This window comes from Podarcis melisellensis (assembly GCF_964234715.1).
Source record: "Podarcis melisellensis genome assembly, chromosome: Z".
Classification (NCBI taxonomy): Eukaryota; Metazoa; Chordata; class Lepidosauria; order Squamata; family Lacertidae; genus Podarcis; species Podarcis melisellensis.
In genome coordinates this window covers 29,941,291-29,957,371 of record NC_138547.1, presented here as the reverse complement: position 1 = coordinate 29,957,371, position 16,081 = coordinate 29,941,291, and the positions used below count along the sequence as shown (strand labels likewise).

At 41.4% G+C, this 16,081-nt stretch overlaps 1 protein-coding gene across 1 annotated transcript in view; it reads left to right on the top strand.

Moving 5' to 3' along the window:
- The window catches only part of CHM (CHM Rab escort protein), a 72,422-nt gene that overhangs the window by 37,574 nt on the left and 18,767 nt on the right, over positions 1-16,081 (top strand). Inside the window, exons 9-11 of the mRNA XM_081897402.1 lie at positions 3,139-3,216; positions 10,505-10,609; positions 14,770-14,833. Coding sequence (XP_081753528.1) covers positions 3,139-3,216; positions 10,505-10,609; positions 14,770-14,833 — 247 coding nt within the window. The remainder of the gene's footprint in view (positions 1-3,138; positions 3,217-10,504; positions 10,610-14,769; positions 14,834-16,081) is intronic.

Below are 16,081 nucleotides of genomic sequence, written 5' to 3'. Positions count from 1 at the left end.
CAGAGTCTTTTATAATAAGCTGTTTTGTGCATAAGTTGTTCACATACTACAGTCATACCTCGAGTTGAATGCGCTTTGGGTTGAGCGCATTCGAGTTGCGCTCTGTGGCAACCCGGAAGTAACGGAGTGCGCATGCGCGTCGCTTTTCGCCGCTTCTGCGCATGACATCATTTTGAGCATTTGCGCATGCGCAGAAGCGGCGAAAAGCGACGCGCATGCGCAGACGTGCCGTTGCTAGTTATGTTTGCTTCTAGATACGAACGGGATTCCGGAACGGATCCCATTCGTATCCAGAGGTACTACTGTACTTCTCCATTCATTCAATGCTGGTGTCTTATCGTTGTTTAATGGTAAGCCACCTCAAACTCACAGAATTGCAAAGCAGGGTAGATATTTTAAAATAATATATAATATTTGCCCTTGCGATTAACATGAAACCTCTGGATTTGCCAGGTTTGGTATAAATACTGGGCAATTTGCATTCTGCCCTTCCCTGAAGCTTCATGTGCTTCATTTATGCCCCCCATCCTCCAGCAACTGATCTCAGGGCTGCACAGTTGGAAGGGTTCAGTTCAGAGTTCAGTTATTAATAAATAATGTAATATAGTGTAGCATAATATGTGCTATCTGTGTGTGAAACATACACAGACACATGTTTAAATAAATTCCAAGTACAATACTGTGCTGGATATCTGTTCTACATATTGATTCATCTAGATGCTGCGTAAAAACCTCTAGGGCTGATTTAATTGAAAAATTGACCGTGCCTCATTGCTTCTATTAGATCTTCACTCGTTAGTTTACCGTTTTTAGACAAACATTTGTCTAATAAACACACATGTTTAGCTGGCTGTGTTGAATTGCCAAACACCCTGTCTCCAGTTATGTGAGCAAACAAATCTAATTGATTTTCCTATGGAAATGTTATTCTTTTTGAACACACACACACACACACACACACACACACACACACACACTTTTAAAGAAAAAGACCAGGACCTCATTTATTTCTTTGGTGCCCCTTGGTTTCTCCTGAGCATTTTCAGGTGTGTGTTCAGTTTCTTAGCTGTTTTAACTCCCTTTCCCCCTGTTTTGTGACCTTGGTCTCAACTGAGAGAGAATTGTTTGACTCACTTTTTAAAAGACATCATCCACGTGCCTCGATCACTTATGAATGGATCTGATTTTCATTTTCTTTTATAAAATCAGAAGTGAATGGCCACAGAAATATTAGTATAGGAATGCTGTTTTAGGGTTAGATTTATTCTGGTAGTGCAGAGAGGAGGAAAGTATATGGCAAAGTTATCTTGGCCAGCCCGTTTTATTATGGCATGCAAGCAGCTCCATCTGAAATGAACTGCTATTAAAAGGTGCATGGCTAATGGTGATTGGATTGCGGGGGCAGGGTGGGGGGAGAGGCAGGGGTTTGGTTGGGTGGCTGGGGAGGTTTGATGGGTTGAGATGGTTATAGTGGCTCCTTGCCTGTTTCTTGGGCCTTGCTCAGCTTTGTTTTTTAAAAAATCCATAAACAAATAAAAAATAAAATAAATGAATAAATGAAATATTAAATAAGCTCTATCTTCCCATCAAGTGATGGTTTCTTAGGAAGTCTAGAAAGATGCAAATTGGCATTTGCACTGCAGTCCTTGACACGTTTACCCAGAAATAAGTCCCACTCTGTTCCATGGAGCTCACTGCTAGGAAAGCATGCATAGGATTGTAGTCTTCATGTGGCTTTAGTTACATAACGTACATCATGAATTGTTTTTAATCATTGCAAGCTACCTTGTTTAGAGAAGATAGAATTCATGCCCGCCAACATTGCTCTGATGAAAATAGGGACTATTCCAAAATGATGATTTTACTATTTATACCCCACACATCTTACTGGGTTGCCCCAGCCACTCTGGGCAGCTTCCAACCTATGTAAAAACATAATAAAACATTAAAAATTCAGCTCTACCTCATTTTCAAATCAGAACCAGAGAAGGCGGTGAAGGACCTGTGTGAATGCCTGGAGGCGGTTGAAGGATGGATGGCAGCTAACAGATTGAGGTTGAATCTTGACAAGACAGAAGTACTCATTTTGGGGGGACAGGGGGCGAGCAGGTGTGGGGGACTCCCTGGTTCTGAATGGGATAACTGTGCCCCTGAAAGACCAGGTGCACAGCCTGGGAGTCATTTTGGACTCACAGCTGTCCATGGAGGTGCAGGTCAGTTCTGTGTCCAGGGCAACTATCTACCAGCTCCAACTAGTACACAGGCTGAGACACTCCTTGCCCATAGTCTGTCTTGCCAGAGTGGTGCATGTTCTGGTTATCTCCCGCTTGGAATAGTGCAATGCGCTCTGCGTGGGGCTACCTTTGAAGGTGACCTGGAAACTACAACTAATCCAGAATGTGGCAGCTAGACTGGTGACTGGGAGTGGCTGTCTAGACCGTATAACACCGGTCCTTAAAGACCTACATTGGCTCCCAGTATGTTTCCGAGCACAATTCAAAGTGCTGACCTTTAAAGCTCTAAACGGCCTCGGCCCAGTATATCTGAAGGAACTTCCCCACCCCCCATCGTTCAGCCCAGACACTGAGGTCCAGCTCCAAGGGCCTTCTGGTGGTTCCCTCACTGCGAGAAGTGAGGTTACAGGGAACCAGGCACAGGGCCTTCTCGGTATTGGTGCCTGCCCTGTGGAATGCCCTCCCATCAGAAATAAGCAACTATCTGACTTTTAGAAGACATCTGAAGGCAGCCCTGTGTAGGGAAGTTTTTAGTGTTTGAAATTTTATTCTGTTTTTAGTCCTCTGTTGGGAGCCACCCGGAGTGGCTAGGGAAACCCAGCCAGACGGGTGGGGTATAAATAATAAAATTATTCTTATTATTAACATTAAAAAACCTTCCCTATACAGGATTGCCTTCAGATGGCTCAGGAGTCAGATAACTTTGTATCCTCCAACATTTCTCTAGTGAAAATAGGGATGTCCTAAGGAAAAGCGGGACATTCTGGGATCAAATCAGAAACCAGGATGGCTTCTCTAAACCAGGGACATCCCTGGAAAATAGGGACACTGGGAGGGTCTGGGAATTGAAATTTATTTAAATCTCATCCCTCATTTTTTTATTTTATTTCTGATGTTCTTCTAGGATGTGTGCAGTATTTGGTGGTGTCTATTGTCTCCGCCATCCTGTGCAGTGCCTTGTGGTGGACAAAGAAACTAGAAGGTAAGGCTAGCAAGAATTAACCTTTCTCTCCTTTTTATATAAATATATATACACAGAACTGCAAGATGAAAAATGCTGGAGTCAATTTTTTAAAAATGGTTCTTCAAAGATCTTCCTTGGTATTAATAACACATCAACCTTGATTAAAAGTAATTTGTGTATAGGTCCTCCAGAACAAGGAAAGTGGGTTTAGAATATAGAAACTAAATTAATTTCCCTGCGATATTACTGCAGCCTCCTTCCTGATCACCCAAGCTTGGAAGACAAATCATTTCGGTTGCCGGGGGTCTGGTGATGAGTGATGTTAGTTTTCCTTGTGGCCTTACCTACTCTAATTGATTTTCATCAGATGACAACAAAGCCCTCTGTTATTGCATTTTTAAAAATGAAGCTCACCCAAAGACTCATCAGATTAATCTTTGCTGATAATGCATGTCACTCTAAGAGAAAAGGCTTTAATGAGTTTTTAGGTAGATTGTTGTCATAAACTATGCTGCCCTCTTACTGTAGGATGAATTCTTTTTACAATAGTATCGGGCCTCTGGGCAACTTTTTAAAAAGTTGGATCAAAATTGGCTGATTTTTTTTTTGCTGTGGGAATGGAATTCACTCCTGTGAAAGGGTCTGTTAGAAAGAATGTGTTGGATCCAGACTTATTCTTCTTAGAGGAGACCTACCAAAATCAGCGGGACGTCTGCCGTAATGAACATAAAGCCCACTGATCTCAGTAGGTCCACTTTAAGCATAGCTAAGTCTGAATCACACATAGCATCTGCTTATGTTGGCTAGACTTGTGACTAAATGCTCATCAGTGTGTGTGTGATGTACTACAAGCTAGGCTTCCCCCAACCCCACTTAATTAAGCAAGAGCAACTCATGCACAATTTGCTTGCTTGACAGCCTGCCAGCTAAATGCAACAACCATCAGTTAAGGAGAGATAGTAGTTCAGTGGTACTACATGCTTTGTGTGTGGCAGGTCCCAGGTTTGATCTCCGGTTGCTGAAAATATACTGGAAAAACTGGCAGCTCAGGGAGTAAGGCAATGAAAAGTTCAGTGACCTCTGGTGTTCTGCTTAGATAGTCTTCTTCTGTAGAAATAGCCTTTGCCATCACTGTCCCCTCCCCCACATTATCTAGTTAAAGGAGATGAGGTTTGCAGGACCAAGAGAGATGTCTGCCTAGGACCTTGAGCAACTAATGCCAGCAAGCATTGGCAGTGGTGGCTTAGACAGACCAGTGGTATAAGGGCTTTTATGAGCAATTGGTGGAGTAGACATATCCTTTATTCCAAGTAAAGCAAGTTGAGGGGAAGGTTGTAGGCCTGTTTTGTATATTAAATTCAATTCTTTAAATACCAGAACCAAAAATAGGTAAACAGATTTGCAAAACCACCACAGATCTATGTAAGACCCAGTCTCCTCGCATCCCTCAGGAGATGGTGGACTCTCCTTACCTGAAGGTTTATAAGTAGAGGTTGGATGGCCATTTGTCAAGGATGCTTAAGTTGATATTTTTGCATTGCATGGGGTTGGATAATATGATTCTCAGGGTCCTTTCTACGGTTCTATGATTCTGTGTAGATTCAGTCACCCATACAATTAAGATTTCTACAAATGTGATCCACATGGCAGTGACAGGAGTGATTTTGCTAGTTGTTTCCACCTACAACTCAAGAGAAGAACAGTGGAAGAGGGTTGAGACGGCCACCAGTTTAGAGGGCTTTTAAAGAGGATTAGACAAATGCATGGGAAATAAGGTTGTCAATGGTGGTTATTTAGATTTTAAAAATTTGTTAAATTTCTATCCCAGCCTTCCTCTCAAGAGAGCCCACTAATAGCTTTCTTCTACCTCCACTGTTGGAAACAGCACATCCTCCAGTTGGTGAGGATCACAAGTGGGAAGAGTGCTGTTGGACCCTAGTTTTGCTTGCAGGTTTCCCATTGGGTCATCTGGTCAGCTGCTTTGAGAACAGGATGCTGGACTAGATGGGCCTTTGGCCTGATCCAGCAAGACGTTCTTACGCTCTTTTGTTCTATTGAAGATGGGGAAAAGGAAGATTGCTTACTGTTCACGTCATATATGATGTCGGGTGCAGGGCAGCAAATGTGGGTTTGTAGTCACCGCTGATTAGTGGTTCCAGCAACCTCCTTTAAGTGTGCTGTGCTAGGCAAGGTCTTTGCAAGGGCCAGTGATCAGCCAATAGTTAGTACTTGCAAAGCCCTTGGCTAACAGCATGCTTTAGAAGTCCATTGCTGCGCTTGCAAGCTGATGTTTTTCCTCTCTATTTGCAGGTGTGGTTTGAATGCAAATGGGCTTCAAAGGGGTACTTTGAAGCTGTGCTGTCATGTCAGTGCCAGCTGGCTCTGATAGTATGCCTTCAAAGAAGCTCAGTCTTAATTGGCACTGAAAGTTGACCCCTCAGAAGTTGTCCCCTGTCATAATGACATCAGGTGATTGGCAGGTGGATGGCTCCACCTACCTGTCACAGTTGGCCAACGAGGGTTGGGGCAAGATAACTATCTGGCCAGCTCTCCACATGGAAGCGGGGAGACTGAAAGGAAGAGGAGGATGCCACATCAGCCTCACAAATAAATCCACCCATGTTAATGGCACATCTTGTGCAGCAGGGTCTTTTCACCCTGATGCCTGTGGGAAACCTGCAAGCAGGAGTCAAGCACAAAAGGACTCTCTCCTTCTGTGGTTTCTAGCAACTGGTATTTAAAAACATTGCTACCTTCAACTGAGGAGGCAGAGCATAGCCATCATGGCTAGTAGCCATTGATCGCCTTCTCTTCCATGAATTGGTCTAATTCTCTTTTAAAACCATCAAAGTTGTCTACCCCACTGCTTCCTGTGGGAGCGAGTTCCATTAGTTCATCTATGCACTGCATGGAAAAAAATACTTTCTTTTATCTGTTTATAATCTCCCAGCATTCAGCTTCATTGGATGTCTCTGAGTTCTGGTTTTATGTGTGTGAGACATAAACTTTTCACTGTTCACTTTCTCCATGATCCTGGCCCATCACCATCAGTTCAAACCCCACAAGTGCATGTGAAATAAACATGCACCATATTACACTTGTTTTCACTGAATTGCATTTGCCATTTTACTGTCTATTCGCTCGGTTTAGAGTGGTTACTAGCCATGAATACTGTGCTTCCCATTTGTGGCCTATTCACATTCTGATAGGGGAAAAACAACTTTTTCCCTAGTGTCTGAAAACTTCCTTGTGCTAATATAGAGCTAACTCTGTTTAGGCTGCTTTATAGATTGATTTTGTGTGTATATATATTTCTGACGCAGAGGTTCATTCTTAGGTTTGGGCAGAGCAGATTTGGGTAAGATTAGTCCTTCAATGAGATACTGGGAAAAGGTGGCTTATAGCAAAGGAAATGAAAAAAATGTTTGTCTGGTTACCTTCAGTGTAACACTTATTTTGAAGCGTAACTTCCATTTTTTTAGAGGATGTCATGTGACAGATTACAGGAACGCTCAGAAAGAATGCTCTTGTCACAAAGATTTAACTCTGTGCAAGGCATGTCCTGCAGTTTCTCTGCCATTAAATCACTGAAGCTGACATAACATGGAAGCAATGGAATGGCACTTCCTGAGATTAAGTAAAGTAATCATAACCTTTTTATATGAACTGCATCATATTGCTTTCATGCAAAATGACAAAAGGTAGAAGGCATCTTGAGGACTAGCGTTAATGGAAGATCAGAATCCCACAAGTATTGTTTCTTTCCTAATTTTCCTGCCATGGGTTGAAAATTTTGGGGGCGTACCAAAGCACACATGGAGCTCTTTTCAAACTGGGTCATCTCATTCTCAGCAATGATGTTGAACACTGCATGCTCAAAGGCACACAAAAGCTTTTCCCAGCATGAGAGAGAGAGAGAGAGAGAGAGAGAGAGAGAGAGAGAGAGAGAGACAGACAGAAGCTCCATGTACATTCCACCCCCATTAATTTTAATGGCAGGAGTAAATTGCAAATACAAAAGGAAATTGGAACATTTTCTTCCATTGAAGTGAATGTGGAAGCCCTTGCGGACACAAAGAGCCTTAGGAGCATTAGAGTTCCCATGGCCCTAGGAAATGGTTGTGTGAGGCACATAGCAGATCAGGATTTACAGCAGGTGTGAGGAATCTTTTGTCCTCCAGATGTTGCTGGACTACCACTCCCATCAGCCCCAACAAGCATAGCCAATGGCTAGGGATTGTGGGAGTTGGAGTTCAGCAACGTCTGGAGGGCCAGAGGTTCCACACGTTTAGCAGTCCCTGTCTTGTCTCTTAATTATCTCTCCAAGACACAGAGCCCTGGATTATTATAGATTAGGTTTATGTGCCCCAATAAGTGAGGATGTGTAGCTTTATATCTTAAACAAGATGCTGAGGAGGGAAATAGGAGAAAAAAGTTTTTTTTCCATATACAGCATTCTAGTTAAAATAAGGGGGATGGGTTTGTTTTGTTTTGCTAATGCCACTGGATACCCATCAAATTTGTTGCCTGCTTTGCTTGTGAATGAGAATCTCCTCATGACTTTTGCCTTTAGGGGGACGAAAATTGAATTTCCGCTCCCTATAAGCTTCCTTTCCTTTTTAATTTTGTTTCTCAGTTCTTTTATGCTGCATAGATCTTGCTTATGTGGCTTCATTTGATAAGATTTAAGGTATTTTAATTTACGTCTGTATATTTTGAGCAGGCCTTACATTAAAAATAATTGCCCGCATTTTACTTCTAGCACAGTTTTAAGTGCGTTTTCCAATGAAACAATCCCGGCCTCCAACTGAAAAGATGTGACAAATGTAAATTTATATTTCCATAGTAAAAAAAAGATATAGCAAACACTGTAATTTACATATCTTTCCTGAAATATTGCATAGTGGCTTTGTCAGTGCTGGTAAGTCCATTTCAAGGATGTCGCCCTTAGTCCATTAGTTTGGATAATGAGCCCTATAAAGTACATTTATAACTGGTGGCACTTGGCAAGGAGATGGATTCTAATTTTCATCCTTTTATCTAGACACATTGAAGAAGGTCAATGGAGGGTTCTGTATGATTCATTGTCCTAACACATATCAGATGACAAAGACCTGATAATGTCATTGCATAAGTGTTTTCCTTATTTGAACGTGGCACTAGAAAGAATTCTTCTGCTGATCATCCCTTTTGAAGTAGAAACCAGTATTAAAAGATGTGTGCATACACTCCCCCTTCCTACTTTTTGGATAAAACCTTACTGTATGTCCGACTTGTTAAGCATCACTGAATGAAGGAGAAAAGGGGAAAAAGTGGGGAAATAAAGAACTAGTGACTTGCTTTTTTGCTTATTTTGAATGCTGCAACATGACATTTAATCAACCTCCACTCTTCCCACTGGAATATTCAGAGAGAGGGGATAAATTGTTTCATAAACAATAGAATAGCTTATAATTAAATATGAACTGTGCCAGCTTGACCAGACTGTTTGTTAGCAGCATTTAAATGAGCAACTCTAAAGTGATATTTTTAAAAAGTTAAAATTAAATCAGGGTAACATTGCAAGCTGAATAGATGATCCTATATGTCTGCCCAATTCGGTTTAAGTTATTTCTTGGTTTTCTGTATTTATATGCCATCCTTCAACACCACAATCCCCCAGGGCGCTTTTCCAATGAGATAGTCTTTTTCTGCAGTTTTACAAATGAACAAATAAAGCTGCCCAATTTAAAATGGCAGGTTGCGCTAAAACTCAGAACTTTTAAAAACTTTTAAAGGCCTCAGTGAACAATGAGGTCTCCACGTGGCATATGAAGGATCACAGGACAGTGCCAGGTGAGCGACTCTGGGGATGGGATTCAAGACCAAGAAGGTCTTGTGTTCCCCCACCTCATATTTATTTATTTAGATTATTTCAATTATTTATTTAGAAAGATGTATAAAACACTTGATCACAAAGCTCTCATAGCTGCAGTGGTGAGTAGTACCCATCTGGATTTGTAGAGCAGGAGGCCAACAGTAGGTGGAGCCAGAGCCAACGACAGGCACAGCCAACTCATTCTTGTTTTGTCCCCATCCTCCTTGCTGCTGAGTTCTACAGCACAGATGGAGGAGGAGGAGGAAGAAGCTGCCAGTCAATGTTTTCTCCTGGACAGGTTGTAATTAAGATGGCAGGCAGGTGAAGGCTGCTTGAGGGAAGACTGGGGCTGGTGGGGCAGTGTCTCATTTACCCCCAATGGAGCTGCCTGCATTGCTAAACAGTGTACATGGTGGAGGTGTTCAAAAAAAAGCCTCTTTCAAAATGATGGGATATGTCATTGTGAAACGATGTATCAATAATAATAATCTTTATTGTGGTCCAACAACCCATAACATGGATTCTGAATAAAATACAGATTCATACAGACAACCCCTCAGGGAAGGGAGACCAAAGCGTTATTTGCTTAGACATGGGTATGTTGATCTTTGATTCGTATGACTAAAAGAAACTTTGCCACGACCACGATGTATCAAATGTTCTAATACATTAATTATTTCACTTCAGTAGGTTATGTTTATAGCATAGTGATTGGGCAAATGCAGGGAGAAATAGTTAAGCCCATTGAATGGGACTTGCATTTGTTTTCTTTATTATTTTATAATAAATAAAACATAAGCTATTGCCTGCCTTTCTTTTCTAAAATCAAATCAAAGTAGGTAACAAAATAATAATAATAATAATAATAATAATAATAATAATAATAATAATACATAAAGCAGTAAAAACAGACCAATTACTAAGATCAGTTTCTTGCAATAAATCCATTTTGTCTGAAAATCAGAAAAGTCAACTTTAACCTATGCTGAAAGTCCGACATGGAAAGGTTGAAAGAGTTAAATATGTATAGCCTGGAGAAGAGATAATTAAGAGGTGATACGAGAGCCATTTTCAAATATTTAAAGGGGTGCTGCACAGATGATTTTGACAAAACATTTGGACAAATTCCCAGATGGTGCAAACAGTTCAGCTGTGGAACAGATTGCCTTAGGTGATGGACTCTCATTCATTAGAATTATTTAAGCAGGAGCTGGATGGCCACCTATCTGGGATATTCTAGCAGCTTGTCTCCTTCGTCACCAGCAGACTGGATTTGGTGTCCTTTGGAGTCCCTTCCAACTCTTGTATTTCTTAAAGATTTTCAAAATAAAAAGTGCTTAGTAACTTGTCTGAAGCATAAAATGAAGGCCTCCTCAATTTGCTTTTCATAAATATGCCTGTCAAAATAAAAATGATTTCCCCTCTATCTGTCCATCTTTCTCTTAACAGGTGCAAGGCGGTCATTGATCATTTTGGTCAAAGAATAAGTGCCAGCTATTTTGTTGTGGAAGATAGTTACTTTTCAGAGGAAACCTGTGCAAATGTGTCCTACAGGTACGTATCAAGACAGAAGAGAAGCCTAATAGGTATTTCATGCCCCTTTCTGCCAGCCTTAAACATTACAATCACCCATTCCAGGTCTTCAGTTGTCACATAGTGCTATGTGAACTACTATAAAATGAATGCAAGCTATGTATAGATGTCCTACATATGTCTTCATTTTCTGTTCCACTCCCTAACTCGCTACTCTTGTGCATACATGTACTGGAGACACCCTCCTTCTTAAGAAATTATGTTTAACATGCCCCAAGAGGCACTGCATTCATTCAGGCATAACATCAAACCACGGGGTTAAATGAGACTAGCTCTCATGACCCACCCTCTTACTCCTCCAGCAGAAGGTTCCACTTAAGCTGCTCTTTAGCATATTATCTGAACCCTAAACTGTGGTTAATCTTAGCTATGGTTAGCTGAAATAAGCTAGCTTCATAAACTGTGGTTTGAAGTTGTATCGTTTCCACAATCCATTTTAATCGTAACTGCAGTTTGGGGTACAGATGACTTAGCTAACTGTGGTTAATATAAAACGGAAGTGAAAGCTGCAGAATTCCTCCTTATAGTTGTTCTGTGGGTGGTTAATGCAAGCCTAATGCAGTACATTATCAGAACACAAAACAATGGTTTATCAAGATCCCCAAACCAAAGGACTATGTGCCAAAATTGGCTTGAAAGCAGGGCTTATAGCATCTCCCAAGGAAATGCATATGTGTAAAGTGGTGAAGTGGTGGGTTGGGAAAGGCAGATACTTATATCTGTACCTGTCTTCTTTCTTTGTTGAGGCTATTAGCTGCAGCTTTTACCTATGTGTTTGATTTCAGACAGGGAAATTCAGAAAGGGAAAGGATTGCACCTCCCTGAGCATTTGTCTTTAAGCTTTGACAAAAAATGTGGGGAGATCTGATCTTATGTGTTACATATAGTTTGGCCCTCCAACTAAGAGAAAAAAACTCTTTTGTATTATATTGCAATTCGCCCTGGCATTTGTGTCCTTGTTCAGGTTCTGGACCAGTTACCCAGCAGAGTAGCTCAGATGCCTCTTGAAGGCACAAAGAATTGAACTTTCCTGCATCTTACACCTATTCCCTCACCCCCTCCCTGACTCTGCTTCATTTATGCCATTAACCTTTGCTGAGGCAATTAGTAGCCAGCTAATGGCTATTTAAGAATGTTAAAAAGCTGCCATAGTGCTCTTGAGGGTCAAGCCAATGGCCTGTTTGATCCAGTCTCCTCTCTCTCTCAATGGCTAATACTGGATGCTTCAGAAGGTATTTAACCAAAACAAGGTAATTAAAGGAGTGATACTTCCCCCCACTTTCCTTCTGTGTCAGCTCACTGTCTCTATTTATAAGGAAAGTTTCAATCATTGCTTGAACTTTAGGTCAGCTTCAAACATTACTTTGAAGAGCTGAAACGGGAACCAAGAGTCTAGCTACTGCTTCCCATGCTTTTGGGGTAGTATGCAAACATCTCTCAGTAATAGCCGATCAGATGCTTCTGGGAAGCCCACCAGTGGGTTGTGAGGGCAATAGCCCTCACCTGTTGTTGTCTCCCAGGAACTGGTATTCATAGGCATGCTGCCTCTGCATCTGGAGGCACCATGCCTTGTACTAGTTGCTGAGAGGCAAGAATGAGGGAGAGCATCTGGTTGGCCACTATGGAGATGCTGGACTAGGTGGCCCTTTGGTCTGGTGCATCAGGGCTCTTTTTGAACGCATTGTGATGTCCAAATAAAAAAAAAGAGCCCCTTGCTTTCTGAAAACTTAGTCTTTTCTTTTTAAAAAAACAACAACAATTGAACCTTGTTTAATTAAGTTCTTACGGATAAACAGTCATGCTGGCTGTTTACTATCTCCAGGGAAAATGCCTCTGAATACCAGTTACTGAGGGGAAAAAACAGCAGTAGAGGCCTGTTTCACTTACCTCCTGCTTGTGGGCTTCCCCAAAGCATTTGGCTGGCTACTGTGGGAAACAGGATTTCTTACAAATGTGGTACATACACTTCATTCTTCATCCTCGTTGTAGATGAAGATATCCAATAATGTGATAGCCACTATTGATCCATGCAGAAGTCTTCATTTCCAGTCTGTCATAAGGCTGTTTATTACTCCTCCTTTGCACACGCCTCCTTTACGTGCACTTCACGTTCAGCCAATTTCAAGTTCATCACATTACATGATTCTCCCCCCAGGCAGTGGTTTCAGTCTCTTCAGTAAAGAAAACATGTGGAACTAGATCAGAATTATGGCTTGAAGTCCAAGAATCTTAATTACAGAGGTATACCTTCCCCTTGCCTATGCAGCCCATTATTTTATCAAATAAGGAAGCTTAGTCCGATGTGTCTTTTGAGAAACACCATGTTGATTGCCAAATAATCACAATTCCGTCCTGCCCCCCCTTCAGTTATGTTGTGCTGCTTGTTCTTCACTAACATATTGGCAAGATGCTATCCATATACAGTGGTACCTCAGGTTACATATGCTTCAGGTTACAGACTCTGCTAACCCGAAATAGTACCTCAGGTTAAGAACTTTGCTTCAGGATGAGAACAGAAATCGTGCAGCGGCAGCAGGAGGCCCCATTTGCTAAAGTGGTGTTTCAGGTTAAGAACAGTTTCAGGTTAAGAACAGACCTGAAGAAGGAATTAAATTCTTAACCCGAGGTACCACTGTACACTTCATTGATGGCAGAGCTGAGCTGAAAGCAGCTGTGTAGTGAGCCCCAGGAACCATAATCATGATCCAGTGAATACTGCTGTTGACCAAGCAAATCTACAGCCTGATTTGGGAGTCTTTCTAGTCATTCCTGGTGAGAGAAAAATGAAGGCTAGCATGGTAGGCAGAGTCACAAGCCCAGGAACTATTCAGGAGGTCCGTAGCTCAGTGGTAGAGCATTTGCTTTGCATGCAGAAGGTCCCAGGTTCAATCTCCAGCATCTTCAGGTAGGCTTGGGAATGTCCCCTATGTGAAACCCTGAATAACTGTTATCAATCAGTGTAAACCCCCCTGGAGAACCATTGGCTGCTCAGATGTTGCTGAAATATGACTCACATCAGCTGCAGCAAGTGTAGCCAATGACCAGGGGTGGTGAGAGTTGTTCAGCAACATTTGGAAGGTGAAATGTTCCTCGCACTTGGTATAGACAAGTACTGAGCTAGAACCAATGGCCTGACTCTATAAGGTAGCTTCCTATGTTCTATGTATATCTCAATATAGAATAAAACATGCAACCCTGGTGACTCTCCATGTGGATCAACAGCACACAGACCCATGACTTCTATCTGCAGCAGCTTCTAATAGTAGCAGACTACTCCAGCAGATTCTTGCACCCTCCACACACTCTGTTTTGTCCAGTTGGTGGTGGCAGAAGTGCCCTTGGCCTTAGGCTCTCCTACTTTCATCATTTGGCAATGGTTCCACATTTATAAATTTCTTATTCTTGTCATATTTGTAGTGGCAAAGATCCAAATAGCTATTTTAGGTGAACATAAGGGATGAAGAACCTGCTGCTCTCTTGGTGTTGTTGAATGCCAAGACTCATTATCCTTGACCATTGGCCATGTTGGTAGGGGCGGATGGGAGATGGAATGCAGTGACACCTGGATGGCCACAGGTTCCCTTCCTCTGGCCTAGAGGAATTTTAAAAATACATCAGAATCCTACACCTTACTGCAAGCTGCTGTTGAATGTCATTTCAAAGGTAGTTTGCCGTGTGGAGTGTTGTGGGAGAAACATAAGCCCAAAGCCTCTAGGTGTATTCCCACTAGCTGAACAGCTCTTTGGCTCTCAGTCATTGGCTGTATTGGTTGATGTGTTTGCATATTTCTACACTCTAAAACAATTTGCTATTAGAGTGATTCTGTGATGGGTGAAGTAAACATTATGTTCCATACGGAGTACTGAGTATATTCATTATAACTTGATAAATATTAAGAGTCAGATCTGGCAGCCTTCATATATGCATGCACTTGAGTCATTGTTAATTTCTTAGTTAAGCTGGCCATATGCAAATGTGTCATTAGCAATGTGCAAGCTGGTGGAATGTTAGTTTCTCATGGTGGTAATAGTTATTTTTGGAGAGAGAGAAACCCTGAATCCATATGGCTGCTTTCTTCTTATGTTTTGGTGATAGACCATAATTGCTTTATTCACTTACAGGCAGATCTCCAGAGCGGTTCTCATTACTGATCGGTCGATTTTGAAGGCAAGCTCAGATCAGCAGGTTAGCACATCCATTAAGCATTGGTAACTTTCTGCCTTGTAAACAGCTGCTTGCTTGTGACTGTATTTTCAATCACAATTTCCATTCATTGTAAAGCCATTTAAGTGCCTTTGTCACCATTAGACACATTTGCCAGGAAACAGGAGAGTTTTTAAGTCTGAATGCTCAAAACTTGGAAATGGACAAACAAGATCATGGATGCTTGATCAATGAAGTTAATTCTTAAGTATAAGCAAAGGTTATGTGTTGGATCCAGGTTAAGTTAATCATACTTTAGTCCCATTGAAATCAAAGAAACAAGTTGGACACAACAACTTAACCTGGATCTAACCTGCCTAACAGATAGATGGAGCTGATAAACATCAAGTTAGAGATCTGGTCCCACTTCTCTGCACATAATCTATATATCTCATTTATATTTGGATCTCTATTTTATTGCAATTATAATTCCAGCTTTCTTCCAACATGGTAGTTTTCAGGCATGTACATTTGGGTTCCCAAGCAGTCTCCCATCCAAACACATACCAGGCCCAGACAAACAACAGGTTGCTTGAAGGAAGAGGCCATGGTTGTTGTAAAACTACAATGGATTCATGTCCAAGTATACAACCCTATTGGTAGATTAAACCAAGGCTATGATTGCCCTAAATTTGCCAGTGAGCTTCATGGCTGAGTGAGGATTTGGACAAATGTCTTCCGGATTCAAGGTCAACGTTCTACACCCCACTGCATCTCTGTATAACTTCCAAATCTAAAACTATAAACTGTAGGTTGTAACAGGAACAAGTGAACAGCCTTACAGATCAGCTTTGCAAATCAGATAAAACCAGATATCCTTTAAAATAATCCTATTACATAAGTATGCATATAAAGTTGCCTGGTTTAAATTTGGAAAATCTCTGCAGCCAATGTAGATGAAGCTACTTGACTAGGGGGGCGGGAAACAAATAAAAATTATTTATTTATTTATTTATTTATTTATTTATTTATTTCTAGTCTCACTTTGAATGGGACAATCAATTGTATGTTCCACCTCTACAAATACATCCCACATCAACAAATACAGTGCCTCCAATCACATTTCCATAGTGGCCATTTCCTTAGTAGACATTGTTTATTGCTGAAATCTAAATGCTGCACTTTTCTTAAGCAAAGCATACCACTGAGAAGAGCACAGTGGTTGTGGCTTTCAATAAAATAGGCATAATTAGGCAGCAGGGGCAAACATCCCTCAGTCTCTTTTTGAAT